At 33.1% G+C, this 19,298-nt stretch overlaps 1 protein-coding gene across 7 annotated transcripts in view; it reads left to right on the forward strand.

Annotated features, from left to right (window-relative positions):
• LARP1B (La ribonucleoprotein 1B) overlaps positions 1-19,298 on the forward strand; it is a 109,884-nt gene that overhangs the window by 71,759 nt on the left and 18,827 nt on the right. For 5 of the 7 annotated variants that reach the window (XM_063107901.1, XM_063107902.1, XM_063107903.1 and 2 more), the window contains one exon: positions 2,646-2,769. The exons of 1 other annotated variant lie outside the window; for it this stretch is intronic. In XM_063107901.1, coding sequence (XP_062963971.1) covers positions 2,646-2,769 — 124 coding nt within the window. Of the gene's footprint in view, positions 1-2,645; positions 2,770-12,002; positions 12,087-19,298 lie in introns of those variants that run through there. One more of the 7 variants, XM_063107906.1, reaches the window with a different exon arrangement.

A 19,298-nucleotide genomic window follows, 5' to 3' on the forward strand; every position in this document is an offset into this window, starting at 1 on the left:
TATGTCCCTGTTCACCAAAGAAGTTGTTGTAGAAATGTATTTATAGCAGCTTATTTGTAATAGCCGTAAACTGGAAAAGACCCAAATGCTTATCAACAAACAGTATAATGGATTTTTTAAAAAATTGTGGTGCATTCATGCAGTAGTATAGAGCAGGGATAGACAAACCTTTTCTATGAAGAGCTGTATAGTAAATATTTTGGACTTTGTGGGCCATACATTGTGGCAACTACTCATCTCTGCATTTGTAGCAATGAAGCAGCCGTAGGCAGTATATAAACAAATGATTGTGGTTGTGTTTCAATAAAACCATTTATAAAAACAGACTTTGGCCTTTGGGGGCTTTCCTTTGCTGACCTCTGTTATAGGCACAAACCGTAGTTACATATACTTACATGGACGAATCTCATAAACATAATTTTGCATGAAAGAAGTCATACATTATGATTTCATTTTGATTTTCATTTCAAAAACAGGCAAATGAATCTATGGTGTTAAAGTCAACATATTGGTTATTTTTGGGGATAGAGAGGAGGGAGTGATGGTAAGGGGATGAAGAGAGCCCTAGGGTATAAAGCTAGTAAGCACATTACCTGAATGGTGGTTACACAGTCTGTTACTTTTGACTACTCATTGAGATGTGTACTTGTGATTTGTGCACTTCTCTCGTGTGTGTATACAGTTGTCCCTCAGTATCCCCAAGACCCCTCATGGATACCAAAAGCTAGGGATGCTCAAATCTCTTATATAAAATGGTGTAGTATTTGCATATAACCTATGCACATCCTTTCATATACTTTAAATCATCTCTAGATTACTTATAATACCTAATGCTATGTAAATAGTTGTGCTGTATTTTTTTCTGTATTTTTAATTTGTATTTTTTTGTTGTTGTTTTTGTTTTATTTTTTCCAATATTTTTGTTCTACGTTTAGTTGAATCTGCAAATGTGGAACCTGTGTTTACATAGGGCCGACTGTATATGTGTGTGAGAGAAAGAATGTGAGAGGGATACTTTAATGAATTAGCTTAAAAAATTAAAAGCAAAACAAAAACACTATTTGTGTTCCCATCAGGTAGAATTGTGTTATTTATCTCTGGCATGTGGTAAGCATACAATAGTTGTTTATTGAATTGAGAGTTGCTAATAGCAAGTTCTCTAGCAATATAAGGGACAGTGAGTAATGACTCTGTTTTAGCTTAAATTGCTTATTGAAGACTTTTGAGGAAGTTATTTTGGTGTGGAGGCAAGAGGTGAAGTAATTATTTAAGGTACTTTAATAAAGAGAAGATAGATATAGTCTACAAGGCTAACAAGAGCTAATGAATAGTCTGATCTGACAAGTTATTCATGTTTTAGACAGGATAAGATTCTTTGGTTAGCCATTAAAAGCAAGCTTACAACTGTCTTGTAATGATATTTAATTTGCTTTCATCTGACATACATACATACATATATATATATATATATATATATATAGATACTTGTGTGTGTGTATATATATATATATATACTTGTGTGTGTATATATATATATATATTTGTAACCTACTTACACCCTGTTTGGTTGTTGCCTCTTAATGGGTCATGTATCCATTAGCATCACGTAGTGTAGATTTGATAATAGAGTTTATTGGGGAAAACTTAACAAGAAGTAGTAGAGTGTAAGCAGTCCGTCAAACTCTTTCGTTATCCTGTAGCTTAGGTCAAGCATGGTCTTCATGCATCATGGCCAAATGACCTGTCCATAGAGAATGGCCTCCACCTCTGTAATGCTCTACATATTTGTAGGTCGGGGAACATCTAAGTGATTATGTATCAATAGAAAGGGGGAGCCTCCAGAGCCCCAGAGGCGGGGATGGGCCTATTCTCCCTTTGAGCTAACAATTCAAACCCACTGAGCTTTCTTGCTGCTAAGCTACTAAAAGGGGTTTCGAAATGAACCTATCACATGTATCCCATTACTAGAAAATGAAGTGAAAATCTCTTGATCTGATATTAAATAAAGGTTTTCGAGTAGCTTTCTTCAACCTTATTATCATGCCTTCTTGCTACTGGTTCTACACAGATTTTCTCATTTACTTAATTACTTTCTAATAAACACATTGCTTTTTCTAAGCTTCTCATCTTTGCTCACATTACCCAGTCGAAGATGCTTTTTCCCCTTCTTTAAATTCTCATCCTTAAGAGCTGCTTTTGTCCAATCAGATGATCTCAGTTCTTATAGCAAATACCACTTTTCATATACTACCTAGTATTATTGGTTTTTATGTGTACATTTCTTTCTGTCTAATTTATAAATTTCCTAAGTGTAGGGAACGTATATTAGATTACTTTGTAACCTCTCTAATACCCTGGCGATCTTGTGTGTAAATGCTCAACAAATAGTTAATGATTAGTATATATGCTTATAATTCCTTTTTGATTATAAAATATTCATAATATTTTAGGGTTCTCTATGCTTCTTTTAGACTCTGAATATTAATTGTTATTAAATATAATGCTAGATTCTTCACTAGAACATCTTTTTTACTCTGCTGCAATTACTTCCTGTTTTAAGAGCTCATTTTTTGAGGTGGGTATCAATTGTCTGTTAGTTACTCTATTAGCCAGTTTAGTAATTAGATTCCTCCATTCTGCTTCAGCAAGAAGTTGAGAACTTTAAGAAGCTAAATCTCATTAGTAAAGAGCAGTTTGAAAACCTAACACCTGAACTTCCTTTTGAGTCAAACCAAGAAGTTCCTGTAGCACCTTCAGAGTCCAGGCAAGGTATGTAAATCTGCTTTTGTACAAGTGTCTGAATAGTTAAATTAAAGCAGTTCTAAAGTGTTTTAAAAGATTGCTCCTTTTTTATTTGTGGAAAAATGTTAGGTATCTGTTAAAATACAAGAATTTTAAAACTCAACTTTTATTTATCCTTTGGTGAACTTCAGAATGTTTTAGAGACTTGAAAATATAGTTCATAATTTTGTAAGACAGCCTTGTAGTAAATGTACAAAGTTTGCATCCCACCTTACCCCAACTGTGCCTGAATAGGCATGTAATCACAAAGGTGACCTAGGAGTCATTTATTATAAGACTGGATCATGCTCAAAACCAGATGCTTACTTAGAGGTAGGCAAAATTGGTTGGTTCTTTATGTATCTGATGTGATTTTGAGATTGTTGGGAATATTTCTCTTCCCATAATAAATAAAAATGTACACTGACTTGCTGATCCTTAGGATACAACACTGGAGTCATTCTTTTGTTTTAAGGCCCAGCCCTGTGTGAAAATGTAAGTACATTTGGGAGATTCATAAATTGAATCTGACATTTTCAGGCAAATGTAACTGATTTTGTTATAGTCCTTCCTGAAGGCAGTTTAAAAAAAAAAAAAAGACATCTCTCCAGAGTACTGAGGCGTGAAAAAAAAAAAGACTTAAAAACTTCAAGCATATACAGAAATGGAGTGAATTGTGTATAACGAACCCCCTTACGTGCCCGTTACCAAACTTTAACACTTTGTCATCTCATACCCAATTTTGTTTCATCTCCAGTCACTCCCTCTGCCTCTCTCTGTATTATTTTGAAACAGACTTCCAATCATATTCATATTTTTCATCCCTAAATATTTCAGTATATGTGTCTTTAAAAATATAAGAGCTGTCTCTTATATAAATAACAGTACCGTTATCATGTCTAATTGACAGCGATTCCTTAATGTCACATATCTATTTAGTATTCATATTTCCTCATCCATCACTTTTTTTTCAGTTTCTTCAAATCAGGATCCACATAAGATCCAAACATTTCAAAATCTCTGTTAGTCTATAGATTCATACTATTTTTCTGCCTTACAATTTATTGTTCCTTGAAATTTATTACTGAAGAAGCTGGGTTGTTTTTCCTATAGTTTATCACATTCTGAATTTTACTGATTGCATCCCCATAGTTACATTTAAGCCTGTTATCTAGTCCTGAATTTTCTGTAACTAAGTTTGATATAGAGGCACGATTGGATTGAGATTTAAATTTTTGCAAGAATGTCATATGTAGTATTGAATACTTTTACCAGGAGGCACTTAATGTTCTATTGTCTCCCTTTTACTGATGTGAGCAGCCATTGATGATCACTGAGTGAAGCTTTTATTTCACTAGGGGTTGCAAAATGGTGATAATTCTATTTTTTATCATTCCTTCTTAATTTACTATACTTCCATAAAGAGAATACTTCCATAAAGAGAACTTCCATAAAGAGAACTTCCCTGAATTGACTATTTGTTTATCCTGAGATAGAGTTCTTACAGAAAAGGGAATGAAAGCTTAATTCTTTTTCTTTGTTTACTAGTTTTCAAAGTAATTGGTTGGTTCCTTAATATCCTGCATAGGTGACCAGTGAAGTTTGGTTTCTTGTTTGTTTTGTTTTTAAATTATCATTATAAACTAATAAGTATAATAGATGGGTTTCACTCTATTATAATTATTATTGCTGTTGATACTTGTGCTAGTTATCAGTTTATCAACTTTTAGCTCCTAATTCACCTTTCATTTCCTTGCTCTGTATTAATGGAATTAGATCGTTAACTTTCTCATTTGCCAGCTGACACAATGTTGAGCTTTCTCAGTACTAGAGTTGCTACTGAGTCGGCTGTTGTTTCTAGGCCTTTTTAATTGAAAGAGCTAGAAAATGTTTTAAAGAGAAAAATATATTATGCATTTATGTTGATATTTTCTCTTCAAATTTATAGGTTTTTAACTTTAACTTGTTTGATTTTTTATTTGAATTGCTTTTTATTTACATGTAAAAAATCTTTGTTTCTAACTACAGTAAAAGAATTATTGTTTTGCTTAACCTATGATATAATAGTTTCAGAATAACAGTATTAATTTAATGATATAAATATTGAAAGGTTCCATCTTTAAAGTTTTTTAAACTTTTAAACTATAAATTTTTAAAAACTTAATACTTTTAAACTTTCTTTAAATTTCTTAGGGTGTCCCACTAAGGATGTTCAGCCAAATTACTGGGTTTTTGTCTTGTTAAATTTACATATTTTAAAATTGAGAATTTATGCTCCTTAGCACATCACAGAGAGAATGAAAGTCACAAATAAGGAGATGAATTTTTGCATTGCGTGAAATTAACAAAGAATTAAATCATAGAAATCTAAAACCTTAAACATCAATAGGAAAAATGGCAAACATCAATAGAAAAAGTAGTAAACAAAACATAAACAGGAATTTCACATTGAGGAAAACAAATGGCCAATAAATATGAAAAGATGCTATCTTTGCTGAGATTTATCACTTTAAACCACAATGACATACCATATTATAACTCAGCAGTTTCACTTCTTGCAAATGTTTACTAAGAGAACATTTACTGCTGTTAGCATTGTTCATAATAGAAAAAGGCAAATGAAAACTAAAAATTGCTCATATTAGAGTACATTATAAGGTGTGGTATATTCATACATAGGAAAAATGTACAGCAGTGGAAAATACATGTTACAAAATGGGTTAATCTAAAAATATGATTTCGTCATTAAATGAGCTAGACACAAAGAAGTTCATTTAATGTAATGCCATTACATAAAGTATAAAATTCACAGATACATGCGTAGCACAGAGAAATCATGAAAAGGAGCAAGAAGAATTATTAATATAAAAATTCAGTGTAGTGGTTTACTCCTGAGAGAATGGGGGAATTCCATCTGGAAAGTCTGCACATGTGTTTGCTAGCATCTGGAATTTATGTATTGGTCTAGTTGGTGGGTATGTGTGTATAAACTCTTTTTATTTAGTTTTTATTGAAACATAATTGATTATACATATTTGTGAGGTACAGAGTTGAGTATCAATACCTTTATACAATGTGTGATGATCAGATCAGGATAATCAGCACATTCATCATTACAGAACGTAATCATTTTTTCTATTAACCAATTTCTCACTAACTGCCCTCCCACTCCCCCTATTTTTAAGTGTATATATACATTTATTAATGTTTCTTTATGTGCTGTAATCTTCAGTTTTAAAAAAATATGAACAGAAAAAAAATGAAAAATAAAGCAAAAATTAAGAAGATAGAAATTGGTCCAGTATATTACTATCACAAGAAATGTTGAATAGATCAATGTTCAGATTGAAAGATAATTTCAGATTGGATTTAAAGAAAATTAAGCTCTATGCTATTTGTATGTCATAAGTACACAGAAAGATTGAAAGGTAAAGAATTGAAAATTGTATAAAAGAATGATACTAATAAACAGAGTTGGTATTGCTATTACAAAATAGAATTTAAGGCATAAAGAAGGTATTTATTTTCACTGTCTTCAATATCTATCTTCCTGTTTATCCCCTATTCCTGCTGCAAACAGGACTCTGCCCCCCACTCCTCAAATCAGCTTTTGATAGTGCCACCAGAGATCTCCATGTTTAAGAAGGGTCAAATCAATCCTCATCTTACCTGACATCAGCATCAGATCAAATTAATTACTCTGTATTAAACATTCTTCTTCCTGGACACTATTCACTTAGTTCTTATTTTGCCTCATGTAGTCTCATTTGCTAGTTCTTCACCATTTTCCTAACCTCTAAAATTTGTATACTTAAGGACTCAGTCCTCAAATTTCTTCTTTTATGCTCAGTAACTCCTCAAGTAATAGCATCTAATCTCATGGGTTTTAAATAGCATCATTGTACTGAGTGTCAAATTTATATGTACAGACCAGACTTCCACCCTTTATTCCAGACAAACATTCAACTATGTAGACAATATGTCCACTTGGATATTTTTTAAGCATGTTAAACTTCATTTTTCCAAAATACAAGTTCTGAATTCCTACCCACCCAAGCACTTTTCCTTTCAGACTTCCACATCTCTAAATATTAACTCCTCCTTTCCAGTTGCACAGGTCAGAAATCCTTGGCATTACCCTTGATTCCTTTGGTTTTCAACCTGCATATCTTACTTATTGGCAAATTGTATCCATTACCCTTTAAAGTATATCCAGAATCTAACCACTTCTCACCTTCTCCGTTTCTGTCACCTTGTAAAAGCCACCATCATTCTCCCATGGTTTATTATAATAAGTTACTAACCTGTGTCCATCCTTTCATCTGACTACCCTACAGGATCCAGAGTTATCTTTTTGGTTTACTTTTTAAAAAAAATTATATATATTTGAGGTATGCAACATGATGTTTTGATACACATGGTGAAATGCTTTTGATAATCAAGCAAATTAATGTACCCATCATCTCATATAGTTACCCTTTTTGTGTGTGTGTGTGGCCAGAGCACCTAAAACCTACTGTCTTAACAAAAATCCCTAATATAGTATATTATTAATATAGTTTGTATGTTGTTCATTGCTCTCCAGACTGATTCATCCTACATATCTGTACCTTTGTATCCTTTGACTTACATCTCCCCATTCCTGTACCTCCTCCCCCAGTAAACACTCCTTTGTTCTCCATTTCTTTATATTCAACTCCTTTTTTTTTTTTGGCAGCTGGCTGTAATGGGGATCTGAAGTCTTGACCTTGGTGTTACAAGGCTGTGCTCTAACCAATTGACCTAAGGGCCAGCCTTTTTTTTTGTTTGATTTTGGACTCCTTATATGAGATCATGTAGTATTTTTTTTTTTTTTCCTGTATTTGGCTGATTTGGCTTAGCATAATGTCCTCCAGTTTCATCTGTGTTGTGGCAAATGGCAGGATCTCCTTTTTTAAGGCTGAATAATATTTCATTGTGTACACATCCCCCTATATCTATGCATCAGCTGAAGAACACTTCAGTTATTTTCATCTCTTGACTATTGTGAATAATGCAACAATGAACATGGGAATGCAGATATCTTTACAGGGTGGTGATTTTATTTCCTTTGGGTATATACCCACAGGAGGAATTGTTGGCTTATATGGTAGTTCTATTTTTAATTTCTTTAGGATTCTCCATACTGTTTTCTACAATAGCTACAGTAATGCAACTTTTCATATACCTGTTGGCCATTTTTATGTCCTCTTTGGAAAATGTCTATTCAGTTCCTTTGCCCATGTTTTAATCAGATTAGTTGTATTCTTGCTGTTGAGTTGTTTGAGTTCCTTATAGATTTTGGATATTAACTTCTTGTCAGATGTATGGTTTGCAAATATTTTTTCCCATCCCATAGGTTGTCTCTTCACTCTATTAATCATTTCCTTTGCTGTGCAGCTTTTCATTTTGATGTAATCACATTTGTCTGTTTTTGCTTTTGTTCCCTGTGCTTTTGGGATTGCATTTTTTTTTTAATTAAGGTATAATTTGCATTCAGAAAATTTCACACCTTTTGTGCATATAGTTTTGGGAACTTTGATATACGCATACGGTCATAAACACCACCTAGTCAAGTTACAGAATAATTACATTATCTCCCCCCAAATTCGTCCATACCTTTTTGTAGTCAACCCCAGGCCAAGCTTTTGGCAGCCTTTTAAAAATTTTTCTATTCATATAGTTTTACCTTTCATTTAGTATATGATGCTTTTGATAGTCATTGATGCTTTTGTGTGTTGTTTGTTTTTATTACCTTTTTATTGGTAAGTAGTATTCCATTGCATGGATGTAAACAGTTTGTTTGTTATTCATTTATTAGGTGAAGGACATATGGATTGTTTTCAGTTTTTGGTGTTAATGAATAAAGCTGCTATAAATATTTACCTATAAATGTTTACATGAATATACGTTTATATTTCACTTGGGTAAAAGCTTAGGAGTGGCATTGCTAAGTCATACAATAAGTGTTTGTTTAGCTTTCTAAGAAACTGCCTAACTTTTCCAAAGTGGCTTTGCCATTTTATGAATGTGTGAAGGTTCCTTTCGCTTTACATCCTCATCAGCACTTGATATTGTTAGTTATTTTTAAAATTTTGCCATTTTAATAGTAGTATCTCATCATGACCGATGATGTTGAGTATCTTTTTATGTCCTTATTTGCCATTGGTTTTGGTGAAAGTGTCTGCTCAAATCTTAGGACATTTTTTTATTGGTTTGTTTGTTTTATTATTGAGCTTTGAGAGTTCTCTATTCTGGTTACAAGTCCTTTATTACGTATGTGATTTGTACACATCTTCTGTCAATCTGAGGCTTATCTTTTCATTTTTAAGACTACCTTTTGAAGAGCAAAAATTCTTATTTTTAATGAAGTGCAATTTTTCATATTTTTCTTTTATATGTTATGCTTTTGGTGTTTATTAAAGAAATCTCTGATAAATTCACAAGATTTTCTTCTAAGTTTTCTATTAGAAGCTTTATATTTTTAGTTTTTACTTAATCCAGGTATCTAATCAATTTTGAAGGTTGTTTTTGTTTGTTTGTTTGTTTTGGTGTATGATGTAAGTATGGACATGGATGTCCAATTATTCCAGCACCATTTTTTAAAAGTCTATCCTTTCTCCATTGAATCGATTTTTCACCTTTGTCAAAAATCTACATGTCTGGATCTCTTTTTGGATTCTATGTTCTGTTCATCTGATCTCTGTGTTTATCCCTTCACTCCTAGCACAACTTGATAACTTTGGAAAAGTTAGGTGCCTTAAAATCAGGTAGTATGAGTCCTCCAACCCTTTTTTTCTTTTTCAAAACTGTTTTAGCTATTCTAGTTTCTTTGCCTTTTTATATAAATTATAGAAATAGCTTATTGATTTCTATGGAAAATTCCTGCTGGTATTTTGACAGGATTGAATCTACAGGTTAATTTGGGGAGAATTAACTTCTTAACAGTATCGAATCTTCCAATTATGGGCATGGTATACATCTCCATTTAGATATTTTTGTTCTTCAGTGTTTTTCAGTTTTTGTTGTATTTTGCCCCATATTTTGTTATCCCTAAGTATTTTTTTGGTTTTTGGTGCTATTATAAATGGTACTTTAAAATTTTTACTTTTTAATTGTTCGTTTCTTTCATATGGAAATAGAATTAATTTTTGTTACCTTAACCTTGTATCCTGTTATCCTTGATAAGTTCACTCATTCTAGTAGCTTTTTTGTAGTTCTTTGATATTTACCATGTAGACAATCATATTGTCTATGAATAAATAAAATTCTATATTTAATTTTTCTATCTGTGTTCCTTTTATTTCTTTTTCTTGCCTTGTTACACTGGTTAGGATCTCCAGTATGTTGAATAGGAGTAATGAGATGGGACATCCTTGGGTTGTTCCTGATTTTAGGGGAAAAGCATCCAGTCATTTACTTATAAGTTTTTCATTGATACCCTTTATCATGTTGAGGAAGCTCCCTTTTATTTTTAAACTACTGATTTCTTAATCACAAATGGACATTGATTTTTCTTTTGAGTCTTTTGAAATGATCATGTGGTTTGTCTTAATTAGTCTGTTGATGTTGTAAATTACATTTATTGGTTTTCAAATACTGAACTAATCTTGTATTCCCAGGATAAACCTTGTTTGGTTATAGTATTATCCTTTTTATTTATTGTGGGATTTAGTTTGCTGGTATTTATTTTTGAGGATTTTTGTACTATATTCATGAGGAATATTGTTTTTTATTTTATGTCTTGGATTACATTTGTCTGGTTTTGATGTGAGGGGAATGCTGGCCTCATAAAATGGTTAGTAAGTGTTCCCTCTTTTATATTTTGGAAGAGTGTTTAGAATGGTTATTATGTATTCATTTCTTATACATTGGTCGCATTTACCAGTGAAGCTATCTGGGCCTGGATCTCTTGGAAGTGTTTTTATTTGTTTGTTTGCTTTTTAGTGACTGGCCAGTACACGGATCAAACCCTGGACCTTGATGTTATGAGCACCATGCTCTAACCAACTGAGCTAACCAGCCAGCCCAAGAATGTTTTTAAGTACACATTAATCTCTTTAATAAATATAAGACGGTTTAAGTAATGTTCTTTTTCTCAGATGAGCTTTTGTATCTAAGGAATTTGTCCATTTTATGGAAGTTGTTTGTTATTTTCCCTTTTTGTTCTTTTAATGTTTGTAGAGTCTGTAGAGATATCTCTTCTTTCATTCCTGATATTTGTAATTTGTGTCTTCTTTCTTTATTTCTTGGTCAATCTAGCTAGAGTTTCATAAGTTTATTGATTTGATCTTTTTTTATTTTAAAAAATTATTTTATATTTTTGGCAGCTGGCTGGTACAGGAATCAAACCCTAGACGTTGATGTTATCAGCACCATGCTCTAACCAACTAAGCTGACCAGCCAGCCCTCAGTCTTTTTTTAAAAAGCTTTTATTTTCATTGATCTTTTCTTCCAGTTTTATTGTTTTATTAATTTCTGTTCTTATGTTTATATTCCCTTCTTTCTGCCTGGTTTGGGTTTATTTTGCTACACCTTTTTTAGTTTATTAGGGTAGAAGCTTAGATCATTGATTTGAGACTGTTCTTTTTTTTCTATTATAAGAATTTAGTGCTGCAAGTTTTCCTCTAAGCATGATTTTAGGTATATCTCACAAATTTTGATACACTGTATTTTCATTTTCATTCCATTCTAATTATTTTCTAATATCTTTTGTAATTTTTGACCCATCAGTTATTTAGAAGTCTTTTTGTTAAGTTTCTTAATTTGGGTATTTTCTTGATATCTGTATTTTAAGGGAAAAGTTTAAGTGATTGAGTTGAAACTTTTTTCTTTTCTGATATAAGCATTTAATGCTATATATTTCCTTTTAAGCACTGATTTAGCTGTATTCCACAAATTTTAATATGTTGTATTTGAATTTTCATTCCATTAGTCATTCATTCTTTTGAGATTTCCTCTTTAATCAACAGATTATTTAGGAACGTGTTGTTTAGTTTCCAAAGAAATTTTCCTGTTTTCTTTCTTTTATCGATCATATTGATGTATAGTTAACTGCTATTATAGTTAGAGAACACACTTTACATGATTTCAATTTTAAATTTGTTTTGATTAATTTTATGATTCACAATGTAGTCTGTCTTAGTGAATTTACTATGCACCTCTAAGATTATTTATTATGCTGGGTTTTGTTTTTGTTTTAGTGGCTGGCTGGTACAGGGATCGAACCATGGACGTTGGTAATATCAGCACCACACTCTAACCAACTGAGCTAACGAGCCAGCCCCCTATTATGCTGTTTTCGAATGGAGTATTCCATAACGTCTCTTGGATTCAGTTGGTTAATGGTATTGATGAGTTCTTCTATATCCTTGCTGATTTTTTTCTACTAATTTTATTTTGTCTACTAGTTTCTATTACTGAGAGGATTTTTGAAGACACCAACTGTAATTGCACATTTGTCTTTTATTCCTTTCAATTCTGTCAGTTTTTGCTTCATTTGTTTTGAAGCTCTTTTGTTAGGTACATTACACTCACTGGTTTATTGTGTCTTCTTGGTGAACTGACTTTTTAAAAATCAATATATATTGTTTTTCTTTGTTCCAAGTAATTTTCTTTGCTCTGAAATCTGGTTTGTCTGATTTTAATACAGCCATTCCAGCTTTCTCTTGATTATTCTTTGCATGGTATGTGATGCATCTTTTCATTTTCTTCATCCTTTTCTTTTAACTTACCTATATCATTATGTTTGAAGTGAGTTTGTTATACACAGCATATAGTTAGGTCATGATTTTCATTCAGTCTTACAATCTGTCTTTTAGTTGGTTTGTTTAGACTATTTACATTTAATGTAATTATTGATATGTTTGGATTTAGGTCCTTAATTTTAGTATTTGTTTTCTGTTTTTTGTTTGTTTTTCCCATTTTCTGCCTTCTTTGGGTTATTTGTAATTTTTTTGCCTTCCATTTTAATTTATCTGTTGTAAGTTTGGACATACTAGTATATATGTATATGTAACTTTTTTATGTAACTTTTTTAGTGGTTGCTCTAGGGATTGCAGAATACATATTTAACTTTTCATAGTTTATTTAGAATCAATATTTTACTATTTCAATAAGAATGTAGAATCCTTACCCCATATAGATTCCTTTATTCGATAGTCATCTTAATACATATTATATCTTTATACATTGAAAAGCCCATCAGATGGTGCTGTATTTTTTACTTTTAACCATCAAGCATGTTTTAAAGAACTTAAAAGGAGAATAATCTGTCTTTTATTCTTTTTAAGCTAGTGAAGAGAAGCAGAGGGAGTGGAGAAGGAACAAAGAAATCAACTTATTGTAAACACCACTGTACTTGGACTGCTAAGAATAGTCCAGTATATCTGTCCAGATTTTTACCGTTTCTTTTGCTCTTCTTCCATTTGTGATGTTTCAGGTTTCCTTCTGGTATCATTTCCTCTGTCTGAAGTACTTTTTTAAGGGATTTTTTTGGAGCAGTTCAGTTTGTTATGATTTATCTTAGTTTTCCTTCATCTGAGAATGTCTTTATTTTGCCTTCTTTGCCAATGGATGTAAAATTCTGGATTGACAGTTCTTTTCTTTCAGCACTTTAAAATTGTTGTGCACTTCTTTTTAGCCGCAAGGTTTTTGATAAAGAAATTCATAGTCATTCAAATTGTTCACCTACATGTAATGCATTCTTTCTCTCTAGCTACTTTTAAGATTTTTTTCTAAGTTTTCAGCAATTAGTGTGTGATGTATCTGGGTATGGATTTCTTTGGGTTTATCCTGAATGGTGTTCTCTCAATTTCTTTAATCTGTGGGTTTAAGTCTTCAGCCAAACTTGGGAAGTTTTCAGCTATTATTTCTTCAAAATACTTTTAGCCCTGCATTTGTCTCCTCTCCTAGATCATTTGTTGTGGTCCCACAGGTTCCTGAGGCTTGACTAATTTTTTTTCAATTGTTTTTTCTCTGTTGTTGTGATTGGATAATTTCTGTTGATCCTAGCTGTTTTTAATGTTTTCTCTTTATCACCCATTTTAAGAAATTTAATTATGATTGCCTCGGTATACTTTTCTTCATGTTTTTTGTGCTTGGGCTCATTGAGTTTTTTGGATCTGTGTGTTCATATATTTCTAATCAAATTTGGAAAATTTTCAGCCATTACTTTAAATTTAAAAATATTAGTAATTTTTTTTTTCTTTCCTTTAAGATTCCAATTACATGTATATCAGGTCACTTGAAGTTGTTTCATACCTCACTGTGTTGTTCTGTTCTCTCTCTTTTTTTTAGTGTCCTTTTTCTCTCTGTGTTTTGTTTTAGATAATTTTTATTCCCATGTCTTCAAGTTCATTGATTCTCTTTTCTTCTGCAGTGTCTAATTTATTTTTAGTCCCATTCAATGTGTTTTTTGTCTTAGCTGTTCTGTTTTTTTTCTCTAGAAGCTTCATTGGGTCCTCTTTTACATTGTCTCTTTTTAATATGCTCATGCTTTCTTCTACTTTATTGTATACACAAAATATGTATAATTATAATCTTTTTTTTGCAATCCAAGTGTAAATCCAGTATTTGGATCCATATCTGTCTGACTGCTCTAGTTCATCAAATTGTGGCCCATAGGCCAAAACTGGCTTGCCAGGGACCAGTCTAGTCACACCTTTTATTTACATATGGCCCATGGATGTTTTCATGCTACAAAGGCAGAATTGAGTTGTTTCAGCAGAGGCCTTATGACCTGAAAAGCCAAAATATTTACTGTCTGGCATTTGCCGAAAAAGTTTGCTGAGCCCTGCTTTAAGTGGGATTTTATTTATAAAAAACCTTAAATGCCAATCCTGATGTGCCATTTTCTATTATCAGCCTTCAGTGAACACTAACAGCCGAATATTAAGTTCTATTTTTATAAAGGCAGTTTCTATCTATAAAGGCAGTGGGGACTGTGGACAGGGCTCATATGGTCCAGTTATGAAGCTGTGCAATGATCTGGTTTGGTAGTGATGAAATTTGGAAAATCTTAAGCAGTAAAATAGTTAGCACAGCTCTTAGTCCAATTGTTTTTAAATTTAGCAAGTATCAGATTCACCTGGAAAGCTTTTTAAACAGATTAAAGGACTCTGTACCAAGTTTTTGATTCAGTAAGTTAAGTGGGATCTGAGAATATACATTTCTAACAAGTTCTCAGATCATGCTGATGGTGCTGGTTTGGACCATACTTTGAAAATCACTGCTTTAGCCTAGTCTCTGAAATATCATTATTCTTTGATAAGCTCTTAGCAAAAACTGTATAGTAGATAGTCATAGTTGAGATGCTTGAAGAGCAGATGACCTGGTTTGTTTTGGTTTCCATAGCTTTTTTGAGGTATAATTTACATATCATAAAATTAACATACTTTAAATGTATTGTAATGAGTTTCCGTAAATCTGTATAGTAGTGCATCAACACCACAATCCAGTTTTAGAACAATTTCATCATGCTAAAAAGTTCTCTCATGCTCATTTACAGTCATTCTCAACACTCACCTTCAGCCTGAGGCAACTAGTTATCTGCTTTCTCTCTCTATTATTTTGCACTTCCCAGAAATTTTATATAAATAGAATTATATGATACATAGTCATGTGTCTGGCTGTTTTCACTTAACATAATAAGTATTTTTGAGGTTCATCCATGTCATTGCATGTATCAATACCTTGCTCCTTTTTATTGCTAAGTAGTATTTTATAGTATGGATAGACTACATTTTATTTATCCATTCAAATGTTCATGGATTTTTGGATTCATTTCAGTTTTGGCTATTATAAGAAATGCTACTATGAACATTTGTGTATAAGAGAAATGGTGTATGATTTTGATTAAAAGGAAGTTATAATATCTATATGATATTCATCTATCATTCCAGGCTTACATTTGATAAAAAATGTTAATGTATTTTCATTCCCTGATTATATATATATGTTTCTAATGATATTTAAATATCTACTAATATTTAAATATTTTCTGTGCTTATAATTAACTATTTTTTGATAATTTTATGTCAAAATGTTTTAAATTGGTATGATATGCTATAAAAATTTTGTAAAGTGTCTCTCTTTTTTTTTTCTTTTGTGGCTGGTCAGTATGGGGATCCAAACCCTTGACCTTGGTGTTATAACACCGCACTCTAACCAACTGAGCCTACTGCCAGCCCTACAGTGGTTTTTTTTTGAGATAACCAAAGGACACTATAGATCTTATTCTTCATAAGATTGATATATCTGCTCTTATTGGGTAAAATTCAAACTGAACAGACTTGGAATAAAATAAATATAAAACTGAAATAAAACTTAACTTTTGATTCAGATACAGATAAAAGTAGAAAGAATTGTTCAATGAACCCCCATGTACCCATCTCACCTAATTTCAACAATTTTTAATAATTTGATGTTCTCTTTTTTTATCTGTACCTTGCTTCCCCATCTGTTTCTGGTATTTTATATTGAATCTCAAAATTTATGATTTCTTCTGGAAATACTTCATTATATGTTGCATACTGATAAGGACTTACAAAAAAATGAATGTATGTATGTATGTGTATGTATATACACACATATATACATATAAAGGTCCACAGTACCATTATTTCATATAACAAAATTAGCAATAATTCCTCAATATTATCTTCTACCCAGTCTATGTTTGGATGTCCCTGATTGTCTGAAATATATCTTTTTCAAATTGTTTGTTTGAATCAGGATCAAACAAGGTGCACACATTATATTTGATTGATATACCATCAAGCCACTTTTAGTCTGTAATCATTTGTCTTCCCCTGTTTTTCCATGCCAATGATTTGATGAAGAAATTGGTTAGTTTGTTTTAGGATTTCTTATGGTCTAGATTTATGTGATTATATCTTCTTCATATCATTTAATATGTTCCTTATTCCCTGTATTTCTTGTGAAGTAGAAATACAGGGGATATAAATATAGCAGATTGAGTATATTCAGGTTTTGATGTGTTTGTTTTTTTCCCCTGGTGGCAAGAATATTTTTTAGGAAGAGTTATTTCCTATTGCATCATAATACATCTGTCAGTCTCACTTTTAATGATGTTGTGATTGATGATTTGGTTCAGGTGTTATATATAGTTTCCCCTCAACTTTTTATCAGATGGTTTCAGCAGCCATTGATGAATATTCCCTAGATCCACTATTTCAATAGAGTTCCAAAATAGTAATCTAATTCTATTATTCCTTCTTCATTTCTTACCTAGAATTCTTCTATAAAAAAGAATATTCTTTCATCAACTCTGGTTACACTGAAATTCAATTTTTACAGAGAAGAAAGGCTAACTGATTGCTTCTTTTTAGTCAATTCATCAATTTTCAACATAATGAGTTAGTACCCTAGCAACCTCCAAATGTGATTGAGTTTTAAAATATGGTTATGAACTCATGGAATTTATTTATCTTATGTGTTTAATTCATTTCAGTGGTCAAATTGCTTCATTTTTGACTGGTGGGACCCCTAAAGTTTGCTCCTGTGTCCTTATGACCTATGCTTGTATTTTTTTTTTTGGCCACTGTCCAGTACAGGGCTTGAACCCTGAATGTTGGTGATAAGAGCACCATGCTCTAATGATTTTTTTCTTTTTTCACCTCATTGCTTTCTGGCTCAAGATTTTCCATGCTTAGCTTCCCATCAAGATTCCTAGCATCACTCTCTACCACAAATCAACCAATCTGAAACTATTAAAAAGCAACAACAGGAGGCCTGAGAACTGCACTGGAATAGGAGGAGCTGCGTGCTGTGGGACCCCCAGCTCAGGCCAGTGCCCTTAGTCCAGAGAGGCCTGAAAACCACCAGGCCTACATGCCCCGAGTCAGCCACACTGGATCAGGCAGGAGCTGTGGGACCTCCAGCCCAGGTCAGTCCCCACCACTTAGAGAGACCTGAGAGCCACTGGGCCCACACACTCTGAGTCAACCACGCTGGAACAGGCAGGAATGTGGGACCTCCAGCCCAGGCCAGTGCCCACCACTTAGAGAGGCCTGAGAGCCACCGGGCCCACACTCCCTGAATAAGCCGAGCTGGAATAGGCAGGTGCCACAGGACCCCCAGCTGTGGCCTGTCCCTGCTGCCCAGAGAGGCCCAAGAGCTGCTGGGCCCACATGCCTCAAGTCAGCTGTGCTGGAACAGGCAAGCGCTGTGGGACCCCCAGCCCAGGCTAGTAGTCCCCACTGCCCAGAATTGGCAGTCCCTTCAGGAACCAGGCCAGGCATCAGGGTGAAACAAGTGGACTGTGATACCCCCTGCCACAATGACTAAACACTAAAGGAAAGATACCAGAAATATGGAAAATCAAGAAAGTACATCACCACCAAAGGAAAATAGTAACTCTCAAGCTCTAGATCCTACAGAACAGGAAGTCCTTGAAATGACTGACAAGGAATTTCGAGCAACAATTCTAAGGAAACTAAATGAGATACAAGAAAACTCAGTTAGACAACACAATGAAATGTGAAAAAATATACAGGGCCTGAAAGAAGAAATGTACAAAGAAATCAGTGCCCTGAAAAGAATGTAGCAGAGCTTGTGGAGCTGAAGGATTCATTCAACAAAATGAAAAACTCAACAGAGAGTCTAACCAGCAGGCTAGAATAAGCAGAAGATAGAATTTCTGACCTTGAAGACAGGCTGTTTGAATTAACACAGGTGGACCAGAAAAAAAAGAACAGAATTTTAAAAACTGAAGAAAATCTAAGAGAGATAACAGACAACCTTAAGCACTCAAATATCTGAATCATGGGTATTCCAGAAGGGGAGGAAAAAGGAAATGGCATTGAAAATGTATTCAACAAAATAGTAGCGAAAACTTCCTAGGTATAGGGGAAAGTCACAGATCATCAGATTCAGGAGGCCCAAATATCCCCAAACATATTCAACCCAAAAAGGTCCTCTCCAAGACATGTTATAGTCAAACTGGCAAAACTCAAAGACAGAGAGAATCTTAAAAGCTGCAAGAGAGAAGAATCAAGTCACCTATAAGGGAGCCCCAATCAGACTAGCATCAAACTTTTCATCAGAAACCCTAAAAGCCAGAAAAGAATGGGATGATATATTCAAAATACTAAAAGACAAAAATTGCCAGCCAAGAATACTTTATCCAGCAAGGCTATCCTTTCAAAATGAAGGACAAATAGTATGTTTCTCAGAAAAGCAAAAACTGTGGGAGTTCACTACCACACTATCAGACTTACAAGAAATTCTCGAGAGTACTGGATTTGATACCTGAAAAGCAACCATCACTGCCGTGAATACCCAAGAAAGAACAAAACCTACCAGTAAAACAAAAATACTAACAATAAAGTGAAAAAATAGTTTATCTACCACCTCAAGAAACCAACAAACACAGAGGCAAACAGAAAATCAGGAAGAAAGGAACAAAAGACATCTAAAGATACTTGACATCTAAACAAAAATAAATAAAATGCTAGGAGTAAATCAACACCTTTCAA

Source organism: Cynocephalus volans, chromosome 9 (assembly GCF_027409185.1).
Source record: "Cynocephalus volans isolate mCynVol1 chromosome 9, mCynVol1.pri, whole genome shotgun sequence".
Taxonomy (NCBI): domain Eukaryota; kingdom Metazoa; phylum Chordata; class Mammalia; order Dermoptera; family Cynocephalidae; genus Cynocephalus; species Cynocephalus volans.